This window comes from Leptonotus elevatus, chromosome 5 (assembly GCF_054856555.1).
Source record: "Leptonotus elevatus isolate MCC_2025b chromosome 5, RoL_Lele_1.0, whole genome shotgun sequence".
Lineage (NCBI taxonomy): Eukaryota > Metazoa > Chordata > Actinopteri > Syngnathiformes > Syngnathidae > Leptonotus > Leptonotus elevatus.
In genome coordinates this window covers 18,769,139-18,792,161 of record NC_141243.1, presented here as the reverse complement: position 1 = coordinate 18,792,161, position 23,023 = coordinate 18,769,139, and the positions used below count along the sequence as shown (strand labels likewise).

The 23,023-nt window shown below is 38.6% G+C and overlaps 1 protein-coding gene across 4 annotated transcripts in view; it reads right to left on the bottom strand.

The window, feature by feature from the left end:
* The window catches only part of adgrd1 (adhesion G protein-coupled receptor D1), a 31,074-nt gene that overhangs the window by 6,297 nt on the left and 1,754 nt on the right, over positions 1 to 23,023 (bottom strand). For 2 of the 4 annotated variants that reach the window (XM_086076078.1, XM_086076079.1), the window contains exons 4-15: positions 21,120 to 21,242; positions 20,840 to 21,016; positions 19,220 to 19,477; positions 16,913 to 16,980; positions 15,914 to 16,063; positions 15,773 to 15,823; positions 14,686 to 14,809; positions 14,330 to 14,437; positions 13,399 to 13,474; positions 11,415 to 11,556; positions 2,219 to 2,292; positions 1,457 to 1,580 (exon numbers count right to left, since the gene is read on the bottom strand). In XM_086076078.1, the coding sequence (XP_085932204.1) occupies positions 1,457 to 1,580; positions 2,219 to 2,292; positions 11,415 to 11,556; positions 13,399 to 13,474; positions 14,330 to 14,437; positions 14,686 to 14,809; positions 15,773 to 15,823; positions 15,914 to 16,063; positions 16,913 to 16,980; positions 19,220 to 19,477; positions 20,840 to 21,016; positions 21,120 to 21,242 (1,475 nt within the window). Of the gene's footprint in view, positions 1 to 1,456; positions 1,581 to 2,218; positions 2,293 to 11,414; positions 11,557 to 13,398; positions 13,475 to 14,329; positions 14,438 to 14,685; positions 14,810 to 15,772; positions 15,824 to 15,913; positions 16,064 to 16,912; positions 16,981 to 19,219; positions 19,478 to 20,839; positions 21,017 to 21,119; positions 21,243 to 22,869; positions 22,969 to 23,023 lie in introns of all 4 variants that reach the window. The other 2 variants (XM_086076076.1, XM_086076077.1) reach the window with 2 other exon arrangements.

Below are 23,023 nucleotides of genomic sequence, written 5' to 3'. Positions count from 1 at the left end.
AGACCTGAGCAGCAGGCGAGCAAATGGGGCTTTTAGGACAGGCGCTAAACTACAATTAACTGAGTAGTGCACCTCCTCCAAAGTAGAGGAAAGTGTGTTCAGAGTTTTGAAAACATGTTGTACATAAATGCACTCTGTCAGTAGCTTAACATAGCATGCAAAAATGGCAAAAGCCTGCAAAGTCTGTGCCGATGACGTGTATCATTATCCTTCAACTGTCTGTCGTGTTTGGTAGCAATCACAGTGGTTTTGTCTATTGTTTCCGACCTGTCTCTGTCGTCTGATGTCAGTCAAACAGGACACGCCCTTCCTCATTCTGAAGCGTTTTGCATCTCAGATAGCAAAACACCAGAGTGGCCCGGGGACTATGTGTGGTTCCAGTTAGAGCGGAACTGATTGCTTTTTACATATTATTGCCTAATTAGGTTAAAAATGGCTAATGTGCAGCAGATTTTGATTTCTCTCTCAAATAGGAGTTGTGTTTTGTTTGTATCTACCACCAAGCACAAGCATGTAGGTCTGCGCTTCATCTATGTCTTCACTCTGTGTTGACAAGCAGACAAACCATGCAACTGTTGCTTTGTTGTTGCTTTTCATCAGGCCAAAGAAATACATTTTCTTAAATGAAATTGACATCATATGCCTCACAAAGAGACAATGGAAAATGCTGTTCATCCCAGGAGTAGCAATCGCGGAAAGGTCATTATAGTAGCAATATCAAAAAGTTGGCAGACAGTGTATACAGTGTACTGGTATAATATGTCATTTTATCAATGATGATGATTAGATATTTGGGGAAAAGTAAAACAAATAAAGTCATGTAATATGATAATTTTTGGGACTTATAATGTTGACGACCTTTATGGCAGCTTATTCATCTTATTGAGTACCGATACCACGTACCAGTATTGGCCCGATACACAGCCTTATTTCAAGGTATCGACAGTGGCCGATATCAGTATTGGCCACTCTCTTGTGGCTGTTTTACGATCAGGAACTACAAATTAGAAAAATAGAACACTGCCTTTAATTTCATGCAATATTAAGTAAAAAGACTATATACCACTTTTTTTTAGACCGATACCAGCATGAATACTCAACTCTTGTGTAGTCACTGATACCGATACCAAGTACAGATACCACTAATACTTTTGATACGTAAAAGTTCCCCAAGAAAACAATGGCAGATCATTTTAAAGAAAGATATATTTATCCCAATATAGCACTTTCTCTAAAAATACATGAAATTAATGGCATTTTTCTATTCCTCTAATTACCAATTTATAATTTGTGATCATAAAACACCCAAAAGAGTTTTGAGTACCAATATCTTGAGTTTGGAAGAAATAGGGCGTTAAGTCAGCATTCTTTAAGGCCTTTTTAGCTATTTCCTTGATACTGATCTGGTAGTAGACCAAACTTTGAGTTTCTTAAATGTGTGGAATTAACTGCATACCTTCAAGGGAACAACTTGCATAAGAATGGCAAAGTTGGTGAGGTGGTTGCACAAACACACAGAGTATGTCATGTTTCCCTCTGAACGCACACAACCTTGATTGGACCAAACCCCCTCCTTGGAACTGAAAAAGAAAACATTTGTTGTTGCAGTAGAAAAAACAACAACTCAAAAACATATTTAGGTGACGTTTTGTTGCTTGCAGAGATCAAACACAGTGATCCATTTTGAGAGAGAATTATCTTTACTTGAACTCATTAGGGACCTTTCCTATTGTGTTCGCTTTTTATTTTTTATTTTTTTACTTTGTGACTAAGGGAGAGACAGGCAAAAGAGAAGGCATACTCCCATAGGGGAAAACAAGTATTCTGTGGTTTTGTTTCAACGTGTGGAAAAAAACATGGCAAATTGACTAAGAAAAGAATGATACTGTTTGATTCACCATGAATGTACATTATGAATCATCCCTGCAGCCCGAGCAAGGCAACAAACCACCTCAATGCTTATGCCACTCATAATTTTGGAATGATGTTTTTGTGTTTTCTTCATGACTAACCGATGACAGTACCAAATATTATACATACTTTGAAAGGATATTGATGCAAAACATTCTTTGCACCAAAATCACACCTCAATTTTTCAAATTTGTGATATTTCTACGATTAAATGAAGCTGAAATCTCACAATCAGAGCAATTCCTTGCAATTTTCCTGGCGAAGTAATGCTGCATGTACAGTTAATCACACACAAACACCCACCCACCTATAGTCCAGGAAGGCACAGTACAGGAAGACTTTATTGCTTTGATTTAACACTTGTTCCTGCTGTTCTTCACTCTGAAAAGATAAAATAATACAGGACTTATTAAAAGTGCTTGTTTTACCTTGTAACATTTATCCCCCAAAAGCAAAGGACGCAACATGAAGTGTGCTACAGTACATATTATTATGAACTGCCGCCGAGGGATGAATGAAGCTCTGCTTGTGACAGACACATGTTGCCAATGAACATTACAAAAGTAAAAACGTTCCCAGAGCCTCAAAATGAAACCAGAGTATCTATAACAGCAAAAAAACAAACAAACAAATGAAACAGGCTTGGAGGAAAAAACAAGATTATCACTCAATAAATAAAAAATTAAAATCCCGCTGTCCTAGAGAATGTAATTGGAGTTGAATGCACTCATTCCAAAACAACTCTTTAATTAAGAGAATTTGGAGTCCCCAATGAGCATGAGCTAATGACTGGGGCGCAGCAATTGACTTTGTTGTTAGGTCAAAGCACAACCCTTTTACTCACCAATATGCACAAGTCGACTCAGATTTCTCATCTCTTCCTACTCCCTCAGCCTTGACTCTCAGACTCAAATCATTAGATGAACTGTGTCTGCACCATTTCCTTCTGGAAAAGTGCGAGTCAGAGCGGAATTGACAGTCAGATCGTTTTCTGGCCTGTTAGTCCAGTGATTCATTCGTATTACATTGCATAGCGCAACACCTTGACTTCATTGCGGGACCACTCTCACTCTCATTATGTCCGTTCTGCACATTCGGATCGATTGTGACACACCAGATGATTGCGTGGAGAGATATTCATGTGGCCTATTAGTCCACAAGAGCAAGCTTTGAGGAGCTTCAAGTATGTCTGTGGGGGACTGCACTACTGAGAATTTTCTCTGCTCCCCCTCCTTATTTGGTGTGTATAAAATCACACTTAACAGAGCCAGGCTGTAATTGGCACTTTGTAAGACTCACTTTATAGTGTTATATTTGCTTTCCGCAATTGCAGTGCAATGAAAGAAGACTAATTATGTAGACCAAGCATTGAAGAAAACCCTGTCCGTAATGATCAAACCCTTGGCGTGCAGCCGTGCACCACTCTCAGGATCAAACGCACACGGAAAAAGTGACTCTATATATAGGAAACATTCAATGACTTTGAGAGGTGTCAAGTCACCAAGAGTTGCCAGAAAAACTTCAGGTTTGGTGCAGTTATTCCCACACTGTTGAGACCCATTAACTTCAAAATGTCAAAGGGTCCTCATTTGGGCACAGGCCTCGCATTCTGATGGTAGAACCATGAGCAAAAATATGACACTTTCACAGCAGTTACAGCTTTAAAATGTATTATTTTGAAATATTCGGGTAAATAACTTTTCCTACCAGTAAACACGAAAAAAACATAAACAATACATTTGTTCTTTAAAAAATAAACAAATCCCAAAATACTCCAACAGTAAAAATACTGATTTCCCAGAACATGAGGAGCTGCTTTTCTGCTTTTCTTCACTCACACAAACATGAACTAAAGTTTGCCATGCAAGTTAGCCATGTTATCTGCCTTGGTAGCAAGTCTGTCAATTTCACAAATTGTAGATGATTGCAAATGTTAATTTCAAGACTGTTGTCGTAGTAATACGTTAACATTATCTTTATTGCGGTGGCGCGTTTCTAAATGTGAAATTATTCTTCTATCAATCTGCAGAACCGCTTCAATCTTTTGGATCCAACCAGCCCGTTGCAATACGATTGGCTGCCTGCTGTATCCATACATCATCTTTCAACAGGTCCTGCCTAAAACAACAGGGGGATTCAGAATAATGCAACTGCTGCACAATGTTAATGGAAAATGTTAGCAGTTTTCAAACAGTGACTTTTTTAAACTATTGTATACTGTACTGTCAAGTAGGGAAATTATATTTGATGACACATATCATTGGTTTTATAATTGTAATCATCATCAATACGATATAGTAATTTGTTGCTCTAACAGCAAAGTGAGAAGTATTGTTTTGATAGACTCTTGTAGTTGGTCTGCCTGCTAGCAATTAGCAACATCGATTTCCACGAAACTTTGTGGAGGGGACACACGTGCCGAGGAAGAATTGATTACATTTGATACAAGTCTGGCCCGAGGAAGAATTGATTAAATTTGATACAAGTCTGGCTAAAAATGCAACAGAGAAATATATTTGTGTTATTTTTTTCCATCTGAGCTGCAGTGGAACTTTCCCCCTAACCCCAAAATGCAAATGGTTGACTCCTCTCCATCTATTCCAAACGTCTGACATCATTCTCCATGAACCACAAATAGCCTGGAAATTAACGCAGAGTTGCACACACATACAGCTCCACGATTTTTGCTGTTTGACTCATGAAGGAACTGTTGCCCCTCACCTGGAGAATGAAAAATGCCGTGATCTTAAATTGCATTTTTTTTTTTTACCAGTTCAGTGTCAGCAACAATAGGCTCCCCGTTAACCCAATGCCCTGAATGAACACATGCGGTATGGACAATAGATTGATACGAAAAAATGTAATAGCTAGCGTTTAAAAGACTAGTACACCTTTGAAAGTATATGACCTTTTGGGTTGTATAGTATGTATTGTTTGAGTGATTTAAAAAAACAAAATCCCCCCCCCCCTCCTAGGTTCTTTGGTTGTTTCCACTTGTCATTGTTGCAAGTGGTGTACTCTTGTTGCCCGTTCTGTACTCAAGGTTTTGTTTGATCAATTCATTCCTTGGCTCAGTTTCAGCTTCTTTTGTTCCACCCAGTGATTATTATTCGTGTTTGTTTGTTCATTTTTCCTGTCGTTTTAATCAACTGTCAGCTTCGAAGTTCCTGCAAGTGTGCTCTTAATTGTGTTCCCACTCCACCCATTGTGACAACTTAAACCATTCAGGGTTCTGTATGGAAATCTCCTTTATATCAAAGTATTCACATTTCCGCCTTTAATTTGTCACCCGTCTGTTCTTTTACTACTTGTGGAAAGTACTGCTTTGCTTGGCTTTAGTTTTCTCTCAAGCAACCCCCCAGCAACTCTTTGTTTATGGTGGATCCAGAATGTGGTTGGAGTTGTTATCCCAGCAAAGATGCAGGAAAACGAAAGTCACTGGTGAGTGTTAAAATGCACTTAGAGATTTGGCCAAGCATACCACTTTGTTCCCGGGTGTCCAATAAGGCCTCAGTACGTCTCAGCCAAGAGTGCAGCTGGTTGCTCCAACACTTTATTAACAACAGAAGGCAAGCAAACACCATCGTGGAAATTCCTCTGAGCCTTGTAAGAAGAAAAACCGGCGCGCAAATGAAAAAGAGACTCGGCACTAATGAGTGACAGGATAATAATAGAGTATATTTGGAAAGTGAAGAGTCTCAATCTGTCAAACATCTTTTCAAGCTTCTCTGCTCTCTTTGTTGATGCAATTGTCGTCACCCACAGTGATATATATCTACAGCTGTTACTTTGATGTCAAGTCTTGACTACTCTATTCAATTCAATAATAGAATAAAAGTATTATTTAACTATTGTTATAAATCCATGACCCTCATGAGGATAAGCAGTACAGAGATGAGCGTGATGGTGGCGCGTGTGGTTAGCTCATCTGACTCTCATTTAAAAGTTTCATATCACAACTCGGGCATTTCTGCCTGAAATTTGCATGTTCCCCATCTCTGTGTCTTCGCCCTTTACAATAAACATTAGATTAATTGAGGGCTCAAAATTGTCCACGGATGTGAATGTGAGCGGGAATTGTTGTTTGTCTACTTAATGTGCCTTTTGATTGACTGGCATTTAATCCAGGGTGTACCTGGGCGCTCACTGAAAGTCACCTGACTCCAGGTGACCATGACTGATATTAAGCAGTACAAAATGGATGTATGCATAATGAGACAAATGAAAGATGAGAAAATGAATAATTTGAAACACACTTTCAAATGTTGCGTGACCAAATTTTTTTTGAAACATTTTTCATTTTTGTTGTTTTTACATTGATTTTTTTTAACATTGAAAAAAATTATATATATTATACTATATGTATATATATTGTAATCCTAAAATTATATTAAATGATATTGCAAGCCATTGTAAAATTATGCATAGTTCAGTATGAACATTAATACTAATAAATATTAACATTGCACTTAAATATAGGCCTATAGGAAAAATAAAACAGTACTTAAACAGCTCTAAAAGACTAAATGCAAATGTACTTAAAATGAAATACAACTTGAACAGTACTTAACAAATGAATGTGCTTGATTTAAGCAACACAATCATGTATCACAAAAACAGTCTTAGATTATACCTCTAACCCAGCAATAATGTAAAACCAAGCTTCTCCGGCCTGTGCGTCACAGTACAGAGTCCAGCAATGGTAAAAACTCAAAACACCCAAAAGTGACAATAAATGTCTCTAAGTCACAACTCATTGAGCCACTAGAGGATTGTTGAAACCTGAACCATCAAGAACAGATTGAGCCACGCACACAAAAATGACAGTTCTTCCAGCACATGAGATCACAACTGACAGAAAAGTGCTGACAGAAACACACATTTTTAACTTATTTTTTCTTAAAAAAAAAAGATTTTGGACGGCTGCTTTAGTATGATGTAATGATACATCAAACAGACATGACAAGGTCAGTTAAATGTTAAGTGATCGTTACAGAATTATTTGCTTTGGAAACAGAAGTATGTTTGTAGCATCATAAGCTATCTCAAAATAATTGTATCAGCCTGTCAGATTTCTGTCAAGTTGCACATCCGGCAGCAATTTAGATTTAACACGAAAAATCCTCTTTAATGTATCTTCGTTAAATGTCATGTTTCATTTCGACAGTAATTTAATTTTTAGAAAGTATGTATCTTGATGAAACTTGTCTTTTTTCCCTTTTTTTGTGTGAGCTACCATATCTTTTGTTGTCATTCTATCTGTCCACTTGGCTTTTCATTAATCACACTTTAGAATACAACCCCACAATTTAATTTTGGCGCAAATATTCATTGTGTGTCAAAAATGTGGGCAGGATTTGATTCATTTGTGCAATGATTTGTTGTCTAATTACTGCATTAAGATCTGGCAATTGGGTTAGTGAGTCAGTCTCAGGGGTTCGGCAGAGGTCAAGACACACACCCGACTTACTTGGCCTATCTGTGCTGCAGGGAATTTGGTGTGCTCAGAAGTCGACTTTCGACTGTTATGATGGTAAATCGTGATTTCTTTATTATTGTAATCTCTTCTTATTAACTATGTCGAGCACAAAAAGAGAGCGGTTAAATGAATATGTGCAATATAAATTCACATGTAAAACCGAACGTATGGTGTTCCACAGGGTTCCATTCTGGGGCCTCTGCTATTTTCATTGTATCTGCTGCCCCTGGGTTTCATTTTAAGAAAACAGCGTGGTTGTTTTAAAGTGCTCGATAGAGTTGAGTTGAGTGATCGGAGTCAGTGTCCTGCAGATTTACAATGCCAATTATATTCCAACACAACTAGCTATCTAGTAAAACTAAAAGAATACTTCCTTAAGCTTCATGGAGATGGGGAATACAAGAACACAACGCCTTCTGACTTCTAAGTGAAAAGAGCCATATTCAATGAAAAGGCTACTCTCCCTGTTCATTGTGTTCACCCGCAAACCCTATACCTATGTCTTGAATTTGGAAAAAAACAAACTATATTTTATTTTTCATTAAAGAAGGGTTTGGCGAATGTGCACATAAGACCAACCAATCTCAGTCTTGCACATAATAACATGTATTTTCAGTGAAGGGTTAGCTATAAATCTTTATACAGTATGTGGACTTCCAATCTGAATGCATGCACTGGGACGCAACTGGTCCCAAGTGAGGTCATTGTGTCAGGGGACACATTATAAGACATGCAGCTGTGGTTATTACTCAGTCTCTGAGGTGGACACTCAAAACAAGAAGTGTTGATAGTCATGTGGTGAGTGAGGAAACTTTGGCTAAATAAAATGACTGTGGGAGTTGTTTTTGATACATTTGCAGTGCATGGTCTCAATAACAATGTCCATTTGGTTTGAAATGAAAAAAAATATGGCAAACATATTTTGTCATTTCTTGAACAGCTAAAGTTTGCATGAACAAGTTGGTACTTTTCCATGAATGAATTCATTTGAATTCCCACAGGCTTTCGTATGAGCCCAGTGTAGTGTTTCTTTGGCCTTTGTAAGTAAAGCCACATTGAGCTTTGGCAGAGCCATTTGAGAATAAGGAACATATGGAATCATACAGCCTGATTTTACAGAAATGCTTGTATTGGCCACTGCTTGACTGCATACATATTAGGGCGGACACGACGTGTTAAAATGAGGTGGTTGTAACAGAGGCAGTACCAATAACAAAACTCCTTGTTCAACAATGCAATGATTCAGGGCAATTTAGTGGTGTTTGTTTATACACTCCTTGAATTACATGACATATGAGTAAGGTTTAGGTCCCATTCACAAGAGAAAATGTTATAATTGTCATGTCGTGATGGCGAGAGGCTTACATTCAAACGGCTTCCTACTAACTAACCTCATGCTCTTAAAATGAAATACCATTCTTTTTCAAAATACTTTTTATCTTGTATTTATTGTGTTTGTATGTTTAAGGTTTCTATCTATCTATCTATCTATCTATCTATCTATCTATCTATCTATCTATCTATCTATCTATCTATCTATCTATCTATCTATCTATCTATCTATCTATCTATCTATCTATCTATCTATATCTATATCTATATCTATATCTATCTTTTGCTTTATGTTTTTGTGGCTAGCTCCGCCACCAGTTGTCATGGTAATCTGTATTATGCATTTACTCAGAAGTATTTAGGGTAGGGTTAGCGTCGGCTCACTTGTACAAGACAGTGCCCTTCCCTCAAAAAAGGTTTATGAAGAAGACAAAAGAAGGCTTTGCTTCATTGGTACAGGTAGATCGCAAATTCACAAGGACCGAGTGAGGCCGATCTGCACTTTTCCTCTCCTGTTCACCATTTGTCTTGGCCTTTTGATGAGGTCACCAAACTAATGCCATTTTATGTGCATGTATAACGGAGGGATCAAAATCTATTTTCAAATCCTCTCATTTTTGACCCCATTAATCTTCTTTGCTCATGAAATACGTAAGTCTTTCCGTGTATTTACTTCATCCTGCCGCTTTGAGGGAGAACGGGGCATGCAGGAGGTGTCAGTGATTTTACTCAAGCATTAATGTTTAACTACAGAGCCCAAAGGCTCCCACTCCCCTTTCCCCACCTCCTCGACTCCACCTCCATTTGAACAAATCAGACAGCGCTAATAAATCTCTGATGGTGCCAGGTTCTAATCAACATTGAAACTGAGTGGCGTGAGAAAGCATGTGGGCCTCCTGGAGCCCTGATAACATTTTCTCTGGGAACTAAACTTGGTCAGCCCTGTGCCACGCAATGCATGACTGACCCTTACGGCAATGGCATGACCTCATTGCGCTATTGCTCTGACATCAATCAAGAGTGCAAGGTCACCAACTACACAGTGTTGAATTCAGCGTCGTACCTGCCATGACACAAGGTTGGCGACATCATCAGCCTATGATAGAGTAATTCCAATCCTGACATGACTCTGATAAGGAAAATAGATGACATTCAGAACTAAAACCTAAGCTCCATGCAAGTGACAACCCACCAAACCGTAACCATAGCAACCAGAAAGGCTTACGAGAAAGCTGATGCATGTCTGCCATAGACACATTCATTCACCTTATTAAGTTTTAATGAAGTTGCCGGGTGCTTGTCAACTCCCTGACAGTAAATAAAGAAGTCAAGCTGCAAATCACAAACTCTGTTGTTCTGTACTGGTGCCACGAGAGAATATCTGAGGAGACAATGAGTATCTGAACAGCCATTTGAAAAGGCTGTGCTTGGCTTGCAGGCATGGTGTGGACAGCCTCAGCGACTCCAGAAATAGGTGTATTTTACCAAATCAGGTCTGCGCACCAGAACAGTGCAATGGAAACAACAATCTCTGGACAGTTTCACAGCCAAAGCACATGCCAAATTACAGGTCAGCTAAATTTAAGTCATCAAACCATTGAGAATCAAAAATGCTTTAATATTCCCGTGGGGAAAGTGAAGACCCTACCATATTTACCATTACAGCTAGTAATCTGTCTATCAGAGGTCATATCAACAGTAAAAACACCATACAAGGCTAAAGGTAAACATCTCAGAAGATTTGAAGGCTTCTTGCACAGTGTATGCTCAAACAAATATCGTAAAAATAGTTACTGGGATTATGCCAGATAATTGCTGAATAAACATTTATCCCACCAAGGAAAAATATTCTAAACAAAGGTGAATTGTTTCCATTTGCTCTCTTACAATCAATAAATCATTTCAAAACAAAATGTATTTCTTTTTTATGGAGGGGTTGAGCAGAATTATATTAGAGGCGCTTAAGCCCTGAATTCTGTTAAAATAATAGAACCAAATGAAGAAACAGCATGCTAATTTTAATGACCACAAAGGATAAAAACATTGATTTAAGTCTATCAATGGAGAAGTGTCTATGCATAGCCACCAATGGTCGGGTGCTGGTTGTCATTGATTTAAGTCTATGAAGCCTCGCTGTCGCAATTCCGTCCGTGTAAGCAGCCTACAGCCATAGTCTGTATACAATCAATTTTAAGTACATTTTGTGGTGAGTTTCAATCTATTTCCATTGAATCTGGCACTGTCTTCCAGTAGTGAGGAAACTGTTGTTCATTATAAAGTTCCTGCTCCTCTCAGAGTACCAAAAGGTTGCAGGTCAAATTTGCATAATCAGTTCACCCTCTGGACGCCATATGTTTCTTGAAGAAGTGAAGAAGGCTCATGCAAATTACGACAGGTTTTACTCTTTGTGCTAGTCTGTCAGTGGTTTACGCAAATTGTCTTGCATAAAGGAACACCAGAAATAGAACTGCTACATTTCAAATAGGGACATCCATCTACTGCTACCACAGGAAAATCATAGCCCTTTGATAAGGTGGGTGTCCCACACCCTACATCTGTATCTGCCAAACTGGAAAAACCTAAACACGGCATTTTCCCAGTATGACTGACTCACCCACAGTTAATGGAACATCACGACGTGAGTCAACAACAAGGAAACTAGGACAGTTGGTGTGTTGTGTTTGAGTCTCACCAAGATGTGGGTAAGAACGATCTTGATGAGAGGTGCTCCGGAGAGGTTGACCGACAGGGCTGGTGATGGCTCCACGTTCAGAGAGATTAAGCAGCTCGCTACCTGGATTTTATGATCCTTAAAATCAGCAGCTTCATTGATCCTACAAGAAAAAAAAAATTCTATGAGGAAAGGGGACAGTAAAACTGAGAGGCCAAGAAACTAATTGATTTAAGATGACAGAAAATGGATGGACAAGCCAAGTACACTGAAGTCATTATCCATTGATAAGTTATTATTATTATCATTATCATTATATTCCCCGTGACCATGAAACTGTATCTATGCACGTATGTATAAGTACCAGGAAAAAATTGCTTAGATGAAATGGTTGACATTAGCAGGGAGAAAAAAAAATTGAAACCCGTCATCGAAGAACAGATCCAATTCCATGGACAAATTTGAATCCACCAGTTTCCACCAATTACCTAATACTAATAGCATGTACTCCTTTTACATGACCTCAACCCAACTTTATTTATATAGCACTTTAAAACAAGCATTGCTGTATACAAAGTGCTGTACATGGAGCATAAATTGGTCATGCAGTAAAGATAAGTAAAACAAGAACAACAAAACAAACATTACTGAGTACTATTGAGTTCCTGGTAAATAGATCCATTCACAAATGTTATTCAGCAGAAAAGCGGAATTCAACAATGTAATGTTCTATGCAGCCCCACTGGTCTAAACACGGTATTCTGATTAATACTGTATTTGTGGAATATTAGTGAAGCGGCAAAATCCCCCCATTTGTATTCATCTCAGGAAGCGGCCTTTTTGCCATTTGCTGTCGACTGAAAACGACCAATTACGGCTTACCTGTTTTCTGAAGCTGAGCCGTGATTGGTTGTTTTTTGCGATGTCATTTTTAGTCGACAGCAAGTGGCAAAATGGCCGCCCCCTGAGATGAGTGCAAATCGGTGGATTTTGCTGCTTATTTCATATTCCACAAACGCCATATTAATAAGAAAACCATGTTTAGACTAGAGGGGCTGCATAGAACATATTACTGTACAAAAAATCCCCTTTTACTGAATGTGACATAACCCTTTAAAGGGGAAGTCAACCCCCAAATTTTTTTTGTCTTAATGCGGCATTCTGGTTAAGCAGCAAAATACAGCAGTTTTTTATCAATATCAGGAGGCAGCCATTTTGCCACTTGGTGTCAAGTGAAAATTACATCACAGTTGCTCAGGTCTCAGGTAACAACCAATCACAGCTCAGCTTCAGAAAACAGGAGGGCTGTGATTGGTTGTTGCCTGAGCCCTGAGCAACTGTGATGTCATCTTCAGTCAACAGTAAGTGGCAAAATGGCTGCCCCCTGAGGTGGATAAAAATGGCTTGATTTTGCTTCACAACTCATATTCCACAAATGTAATATTAATCAGAATGTCATGTTTAGACTAGCAAGGTCACATATAACATATTATTGTCAATAAATGTTACACATTGACTTCCCCTTTAAGACACACTCGTAATTTTTTTGTTATCACTTATCAACGCAGGATGTGGAAGAGTCATATTAGAAAGAGTATCCTCCCTATACATATTATTTGTCAATATAAGTTTATTCCATATGAACGTGGGGAAAAGTGAATGTGATCACAGTTATGTCACATTCAGTAAAAAAACAAAAAAAAGCAATTCACTTCACCGGTACCAGTTGGCATGCGGGTGAAACAAGGTTTGGGTTGGTGTAATGGAGCTGTCGAGCTAATAGCAGGGTGTATCAGTCAGTGGAGTTTGAGTGGTGAGATGAAAGATAGGCAAGAGGACAGATAAGACCCCGGCTCCAGGCATGAGCTGTTCAGGAAACATGGGCGCCTTAGAGTCAGTGGACCTGATTTCCCCCACACAGGAAGTACAAACCTAGAAGCTTGAATGGCTGCAATAATCAACAGAAACATTTGTGTTGTTTGAACAAATTTGCACGCCATGTTACCTGGTCTTGACGGGGCTGATTTCTTTGTAGTAGCTGTGCATGTTGTGGTAAAAGAGACCAACGATGGTGGTTTGAGCTAATAAGGGAAAATAGGGCACAGTTAAGTGGATGAGGTTGGAGAATGTAAAGCAGTGCTGCTAAAATGCTCATAAAGAAGAGAAGTCAATTAACACTGCCTTGCTGCCGTATGCTGACACGGACCTCCAAATAGAACGTTAGAATATTTGCACAGTGGTGAAATGATGAGGCCTGAAAGCCATGTGGTTGTTGGGAAATCTTGTGAAACCTGATCATGACTTCACCAGTAGAGCAGGGGGTCGAGTCACTCTCCCCTAATCTGACATATCACCACAATGGTCCCACTTTAAAGCTGTAAGATAAACAATGGCACTGCAGGAAGTCCTTAATGTTCCTTTTCCTCTTTTCAAAGGCTTTTAAGCCTGTTTCGTCAATTTTGGTTAACATCTAACCCGTGTCAGGCATATTTCCTATAGGATTCTTTCTTTAACTGTGAAAATTAAAAACCATCCTAAATGTCTTTGTAGGTCAACACAATTTGTGCAGCTGCCAAGTGTAGGCAGGGGAAAGTGACCTTCACATAAAGTCCAACACTTAAATGCACACTGTAATAGCTGTTCTAAATTTCTCATTCTTTTTAATGACAGAGGAAAGTGGGGAAAATGTGCTGTCTCTTATTCTTGCCATTCTGAATGAAAGCGTAATTACTAGCCTTAGAGTCAGAGCTGGAGTTCTACAGTACACCGTAAAGCCAAACAAAGGCAATCCTTGACACTCTAAGCCATAGCATGTCACTAGTTCTAAATCTTAACTAAGTAATTTAGAGGCAAATAACATCAGTGAAGGATTGAGTGCATGACACATTCCGACGCAAGCACAATAAGCCGTGACTTTTACATTAAAGATCACTTACATTGCATGGTGAAAGCCTCCCCGGGTACAGAGATGTAGTTCTTTCCTTGTGTGGGGAAGCGGTAATGTGGCAAATTGTAGCTCTGGGGCAATTTCATCAAAGAATAATCTGTGGATCAGTAATGACAAAACAGGGAGCCATGAGAGCAAGTAGTGACAAACATGTTAGTGGCAAATTAAAAGACCCACACTGGTGAAAAAAGTAAGATGGAGCTCTATTTTTGTGACCTGCCTTTGTTCGTTGAATAATCAAACCAATGATGTCAGCTTGACGCTCCATGTGCATTTGTCTCAACTGTCTTACCACACAAACTACAAACAGTGAGTCACTTTTTGGACAGTTCACATGGTACCGACCTGCAACAAATGATGTTCCTCCCAGGGAGATGAGAGAGTTTGGGCTGGGCTCCAAGTTAGCAACCATGCGGTCCATTACTCGATCCACTGTTTCGATCAAACCGCTGACCACAGGGCCGGACTGCTGCATCACATAAGCTTGCGTCATTTTACAACCTCTTACTGTTAGTTCAGGCGTTTTCATGTCAATGTATGAAACAGTGTCAAATTTTACAAATGACCGTGCGTATGTGCGTGTTTGTGGGGGTGCTAGCATTTTGCTAACCTGGCCAGATTGATATTGTGATTCACTCAAGGGAGTTGCAGAGCAAGGTTAGTATTTTGCACAAGTGGGCTCTAACAGCGAATGATGACCAATTTATGGCAAACAATATGGATTTAATTAAATACAATATACAAACACTAATTAGCTTATAGAATGAAATCTTGAAAAAGAAACGTTACAGCACTATTCCGGCCTTCATGCATCTGGGAAAAGTTGTGTTTGTTGTGGCCTATATCCAGTATGTGTCATGTGTATTGAAAAAAAAAAAAAAAAAAGCGAATGAATGAAATTTGCCAATAAATTCTACCTTGTGTGCAGTTTTAGCCGTCAATATGAAAATGGTTTCAATTAAAACTGTTTATCACATCTTATCGACATTGAAAATGCACTGTGAGCATTGTTTGGATAAAAAGCAACGTTTCTCAAAGCGCATAGGACTGACCAGAGAAGGTAAGGCTCTTTATTGAAGACCATCTTTTGCAATCTCCTGTGTGAACATCTGTTTCAGTTCGCAGAACCCAAAACAAGCGCGTTTATTTTGAACACTCAATGTTCTGAAATGTTTCCTCTGGCACTATTATGTTTGCATGTGAAACGACGTTTGAGCCAGGAATTATAGCACATGAAGCCGCACATCTACAATATTTTATATCTATGTGGAGGTGTTTTATGCAAACAAGTGCTATTTTTTTTACTTTCTTGCCTGTCGTCTATTATATCATAACCTTTTGTCACGGAGGTCTCAAAATGACTTGAATTTGTATTCATCACATTGCTGCTTTGTTTGGTGATTTCATGTTTGCACAGTCTGAACTCATTTACCTCTGGTAACCCAGGAGAGGAGAGCACTTCTTCCACATTTTTGAGAAAAGCCTGGGTGCAGTGAAATGAATGACGTTAAGTGACTTGCATCGTTGGTTCACAAATGGACAATTAGCGTGTTGTGTTGGACTGTTTCGAGACCTGAGTGAGGTTGTTGGCTGTGTTATGAGGAAAGGTCCTATTGGGTAGAGCCTTCAGAAAGCCCAGAACTGGCATCGACTCCGGATCCTGGGAGCTCCCGACCTCCTCATGCATACTGCTGACGACAGGAGGACTCACTTCAATGGCTCTCTGAGGAAACAACCAGCATCACATTTACTATCACAAGGCTGTTACCAAGGAGTTTCTCGAAAATGACTCAGAATGCATACCACGCAACAATTTACCACAGGTGTACATGCACTAATTGTGTGTGGTGCTGAGGGGCTCCCACAGGGTCCACACACCCTGCAAGATGTTTTGTGGCTAAATTACCATAACTAGATAATTTGTTTGTTTTGTATAGTTGCTCTGAGTCCCACTCTGCCCCATTGTCATGGTGTTCCACAGGGTTCCATTTTGGGGGCCCTGCTGTTTTCATTTATTTGCTGCTTGAGAAAGCATGGTCGTTATTTCACTGTGATGCGGATGACAGTCAGATCTATGCAAAAAGGACACTTTCTCCAGACCACTTTTGTCCTGTTTGGATGGCACTAAAATTGTTGAATTTCAATGAAAAGAAAACTGAAATTATGGCGTTTGGTCCCAGGGGCCCCTCTACATCGCATCCTGTTGACTTGGACCCCTGGCGTCTTATCTAAAGCCAGCAGTCTCAAACTTGGGTTTTAAATTGGACAGGCAACCAAATGGCCTGCGGTCCGTTTGTGGTTGGGGGCCATTGGTTTAGAACCAAGTTTGACGTTTTTGGCAATAATTCTAAAAAACAGTTCTGAAGTTCATGATTAGAATTTTTGCTCTGAATGGCTTCAAAGAAGAGCCCAAATCTAAATCTGTGCATACAATGAAGGGGTCTGTACTCAGATGTCCCTTTTTTCAAGCAAAAATCTTGATCTCATTTATAAAGAGACATGTGCCGTTTTCGAGTGTGACGCATAGATCACTATGTTCAGTGTAATTTTTCTTATTACAAAATGAACTTACCACGGTTGTCGTAGTGAAAGGTAGTTCTTTGAAGGAACTTGGAGTTGTGGCAGACTCTATAGCATGACCTGAAGAATTCAACACGAAAGTGCAAATCATTATTGTGTTCATTTGTATTTAAAGACCACCATCTGCAAGGCAAACAGATTTTGTCATGCAGAACCAGAAACTTGTGTATATTTTGTCACGAAGGAAAGATTACAATTTTCACAGCAGCAGTATAATATTCTGCAAGCGCAAGACACATTGTATGTCTTTGTAGTCATTTTATAAAAAGAGTTACCCGAAAATGCTTAAATATGGATTTACTTATAAGTCTGAGCCATTCCTGCATCTTCTCCTTTGGTTCAATGCAACATTTTATATGTGTGCTCAGGGGAAGTAAAATACTGTTTTGTAACAATAACAGTCAGACTGTTTGAGTAATGATATGTGGAATATGTCCGATTTTTAGAACATACTGTGATTGGAGTTTGCGTTTCCACAATGGGCCCAATTGAGGGTTGCGCGTCTTGCGTCATCTAGGTTGATCGAGTACTTCAAATGTAACGTAATGCTGTCAAATCATCTCAAACATCAGTAATACATTATGTCTTAAAATTAATACATGTCAAATGTGTATCTACAAATTGCTCTATTCCAATGGAATGAGGCTTAAGAGCCATCCTGCTGTGTTATGAAAATAAAATGAAATGACCTTCACTCATGCAATCCACCACACTTAAGCACTTCTAAAGTAACACTTATAAGGCAGAAGAATGCACACTATGGCACTCATCTTGGAAATGACAGCAAGAGCTATTGGCAGGAAAGTGGGATTTAAAGAGTTTTCTGGATTTCACTTTTATATGCAATGGATTTGAAATAAAACAATCAATATGTGACTGATGTTCATCTTGCAAGGCTTTTATTGCAGCCACCTTCAATTGTTGCTTGTTTGTGTTTCTTGCTTCCTTTGCTCTTGGGTTTAGATCAAGCCACTGGCCACTTGGCCATTGAAGAATATTACATATATTTTCTTTCAAAAAGTCTCAAAAGTCTTGCTTTTACATTATGTTTAGGGCCTGCATTGTTTATGTAGCCTTTTAAGAGAAGAATTCCTTTCTGTCTCCTTAGTCTGAACTTTTCGTTTCCCATTATTCTCATGCAAGTTGAGCTTAGTTTCGCTTCCAATAATCAGGTTCCAGAACATTGGATACTTTTAAAAAATATATATGTTTGTTGGCAAGTTTAATCTGAATTTCCTGTTCTTAAATGTTTCCAGTGGCTTGCACCTTGTCGTAAACCCTCCGTATTTACATTAAAGAAGTTCTGTCATTACTGTAGATCTTGACAATGATACGTCCACTTACTGTATTTCAGTATTGAGTGGGATGGTGGTTTGAAATGCATCTCCCATTGGTATATCATGCTATCCCCTGACAACTACTACGACTACTACTATTTAAAATAATAATAAATTGGTAATATATAGAGCTTTTCTATATATGCTAAGACTCAAATAAACAATACAAAACTGAAACAGTAACCGTTGGTAAAGAAAGATATTGAAGGATAATTTACCTTTCAGAAGACAAAAATGGTTTGCTCCACTTTCTGTTCTGTGTCAAGCTCCAATTTGTAAGCATGAATGATCCCCAAGTAAACACTACTTTAAAGATTATCGGCTTACTTACAGATGTATCTTGTTATTGTTCTGAATGTGAAGATTTGATTGAGCTGAAGCTCAGTGCAAGGACTGGGTCTATTTGAGTGGAATACAAGACTACCAGCCACCCACAATTCTAAATTAATCCTAAAATGATTGCCCTTATTACCTCTACTTTGCACAGCAGTTAAAAAAAAATGTTTTTTTGTAGATATAAAATCCATATACTGTGGTTCCTGTGGTTTGGTTTTAGCATAATTAAATCATTTAATTTTAAAGATCTCAAGTGAAGGCTTCATGTCATATAAATGCAATATTGGAATATTGTTTATTGAATTGCAGTATGTAGTATGGCTTTTTAATTGATATATATTTTACATTTTATACTGTACTGCAATGTTGTAGAAGACGCCAAATGGGGACTGGAGTCGAGAATTGGCACTACCTATGCTCTATATGCACAACATTAGCTGCTAGCTTTAACAATATATAACTGCATTGCCCCTGCCAAATAAAGAATTAAATAAATAAAAGTTACGACACCCCTGCGTTAGGGCAACAGAAAATGTCGTAAAATTGTAAATGCTATATTATACTGGATAACATTTCTTATACCACACAAATAAATTTTGTTTTCCATTGGCATGTGGTGTCCTTACCCATAGCAGCACTGTAGTAGTGAAAGATCTCACTGGGCAGCAGAGCTCTTTCCCAGATGACAAACTCATCAAAGGCCCCCGTTACATAGTGGCCATAGGCCTTGTCGTTGCCAGTTCCAATGACAAGGTCAGAGTAGGGGTCACCGTAGCTTTCAGAAATACTGCCAGTCTCGTCACCAGCAATAAAGGTGCCATTTATGTAAACCTTCAGACCCGCTGTCTTTTTCCATGTGAAGAGAATATGGGTCCAATATGGCCCTGAAAGACAAAAAATAATGACGAGAAGGATCACTTTTCAAGATTTCTCTCATGTTCATCCTGTCAGAGGGTCAATTTGACAGACTGTTAAGCTAGACAGCTCAAAAGACAACATTTGATTATTTTTTAATGCAGCATGTTCCAAACATTCTCAGTTGCCGACATGCTTTATAGTGGCTATATTCATTAATTCGTCCGTCCATCTGGACCTGGGGCCTATCCCATTTGCCTTTGGTTGTAGAGGTGGGCTACACCTTAGACTGGTCGCCAGCCAATCACAGAGCATATACAGACAAAGAACCATTCACACTCACATTCACGCCAAAGGACAAATTTGATTCTTCAGTCTCCATTTAAATTATGGCAGTATACTAAAAGGTTCTAAGCAAACAATTAAAACAGTAACAGTTATATGTACACCAGGAAAACGAGTCATTCTTAGTCATCCTGTAGAGATAAATCAACGTATCATCCCTTAAATCTTGAGGAGTCTCTTGAGGCTCCGTGGATGATTAAGAAAGTACACAATCGCTCATTAAAATAACAGAGACATTTTCTCTACCCTCTGCAACACTCATGTGTCCATCAGTGAGTCATGTACTGTATATTCTGTCGCTATGTCTATCTGCAGACGTCAGCCAGTTTTTTTTTTTTTAAACCAAACTTTGTTCTGCAAACCTAATTGACAACAGTAGAGTCTCAGCTAAGAGCATTAGCTGTCTGAGAAACATGTCAAACCAAACCATATCTCATCCTTTGCGGTTAAAATTGAAACCATGTGTCTCACTGCCAAGCCCTTATTTCCATCTAAATTCTTACCTTTGAAAGCATATATGATACACTGTGACACTTGAGTCTTAATAAGGTCTGTCACAGGACACCTGAAGGCTATTATCGACCTTTTCCCTCGACAAGACATCCTTTCCTGAAAATTCCACGTCATATTGGATGACAACCAGATGACCACTGAGCCGCTGTAACCCGACACATAATTCAACAGTGAATTGTGGACGCAATGGTGCATAAAACAAAAAATCTGATATCAGTGAGAACAAAGCTTTTCAAAATAAATGTCCATTTTGTTTTATTCCATTTTGCCAAACCGGGTTTCCGAATCACAGTTTGAAAACAAATTGAAATTGAATTCTTGAGACTGACCGCACTGTAATCTTTACACGTCCATATTTCCAACCTAATGTTGGGCTACATTATATTGTTGAGAAAGTTTTTTTTAATATATATATTGGTGATCGTTGTGGCCCTTTGTCAATGTAAACGCACCGTGAGTATGCAAGTACGTAATAAAAGTTGTATGGTTGAAAATGAAGGAACACTGCATCGCATTCAACCAATTTGTGGTACCTGGAACTTTGATATTGACTTTCCATCTGTGGTTGTTGCCTCGAGTGTAGAACTCCACGTATCCTCCAAGGGGGTTGGTGTAGACAGAGAAGCCATTAGAGATGACTTTACCTCCAGATGCTACAGCAAAACGGGATTCTGCTTCATGGTTCTTCCAAAAAAAGGAGAAGGTAATTCCTGTAAAAAAAAAAAGAAAAAAAAAAGGAATGACAACATGGAATAAACTGACATATGATTTGATAGACCTTACTCCTAATAACTTGTCTCTATTAGTACCTACCATCAGGGCCACATAGCGTAGGGTCACTAATACAAGAGTTCTGGTAGCTTCCAAAGTGGAGAAAAGTACCACCTTGGTCTCCATTTAGGAAAATGCCATTGTTGACCATTCCTTCAACAATATCTGCGGCAAAAATCAAGAATGGACTTTAGCATTTAGGCATAGTCATGGAAATGCTGCACTTGATTTTATTAATCGCTCAGTATTTTTCCAAAAACAACACTAGTTTTATGAGTTTGTCTTTATTCACCACCACTACAGACTTTAAAGTGACAGTGTGTAGAATTGTTTTTTTTGTGTTTTTTAGAATTTGGTGGTAGGCTTGCGAAATGTGGTCTCTCTGAGGAACTGTAGTATGCGTGCTTCAAAATGGACGCGTTTTGAACTTAGGTTGCTGCATTCTATTAGTTCACCACCAGATGGGATTCAATTCGACATACTGTCCCTTTAAAAAAGGGTCTATCTTAGTGACTTTGTTCCACAAAAACATGGCTCTTACCATTTAGGCAATATACTCGTTCGTTTAGATCAGTTATTCTCAACTGTTTTGACCGTGGGACTCACATTTCCCTATTGCTGCCGAATTGTAGCCCACTTTTATAGAAGTTAAAAAACTATATAGTTCTATGTATACAGCAAATATGTTGTTGTTTTAATATAGCTTGTGAAAACATGGTATGGCATATTATACTATTAATGGCTGTTTCGAAAGTTTGATTTACCGCCAAAACCATAATGTCAGAAGGCCATAGGCTTAGCTACACTGTATTTGTTTATAGAGTAAAATAGTGCCTGGAGCGCAAGGAAGTAACATTTCTTGTTCCTTTCCTAATATTTTCTGTGTGGCAACTTGGTATGCCTCTGAACTGCACCAAAAACACAAATGTGTGTATTTTTTTTATTTATTATTTATTTGTAGTCTGTGACCCACTTCTGGGTATCAACCCACCAGTTGAGAATCATTAAATCAATTAAATCAATTCGATTTTTTAAATGTATTTTATTAGTTTTTTTTGTTTTGTTTTTTAACAGATTTACACAAGGTCAAATTGTATCCAAATGAAGTATAGAGAAAGAAATATGGAGAAAGGAAGGAACAGTTTGTAGCAAAGCTTATGGTGGGGGCAGCATTATGGCCTCGCAATATATAACTTCTCACAAAAAAAACGGTTGTTTAACAGATGCTGAAAGAAGTAGCCAAATGATAGGACGCCACTCCATTTGTTGACAGCAAAGGCTTTTAACCAAAGTAATAAAAACATTCTGTTTCGCTGACGTTGGGCACAATCCTTGCATTTCCAAAACCATCACTTTTCAGGCAACCAAAATGTAATTTTATTATTAACATGGCATCAGCAAAGAGAGCGAGCCTTTATTAACACTTTAGATTGGTGGAGAGTGACCGACATTATAGATTTGTGGGAAAATATGAAACTGAACAAATTTGGACTGTGGCGCCATAGTAAAAAAAAAAATTTCTTCTGAAAATGAAGATGCTCTGAATAAAATGTCTGTAATTCCTCCAAATATTTTTGTGTCCTAAATTAAAGTTGAAAGCATAGACGTCAATCACATTTGAAATGCTTCATTTTATTTACTGTCCAACTATTTCTTGACCTAACAATGCAACTTTTGAATATTTGCTGCACGTGTGAACAAAGGAAACAGTGAGCACTGATCAGGGAAAGGACAACAGAGAGCAATGGGTGTTATACGGTACACATGGGTGACGCAGCGGGCAGATCCTCACCTACTGTTGCAGAAATGTTAGTGTAGGCAGAGTCATTGGTATACACATAGGAAGTGTTATGGGAGGAAGGGAGCACAGTGTGCTTGTGGATTCTGAGAGCTGGACAAAGACAATGGAGAGACAGTGATGTGATTCACACCTAAATGGACACATA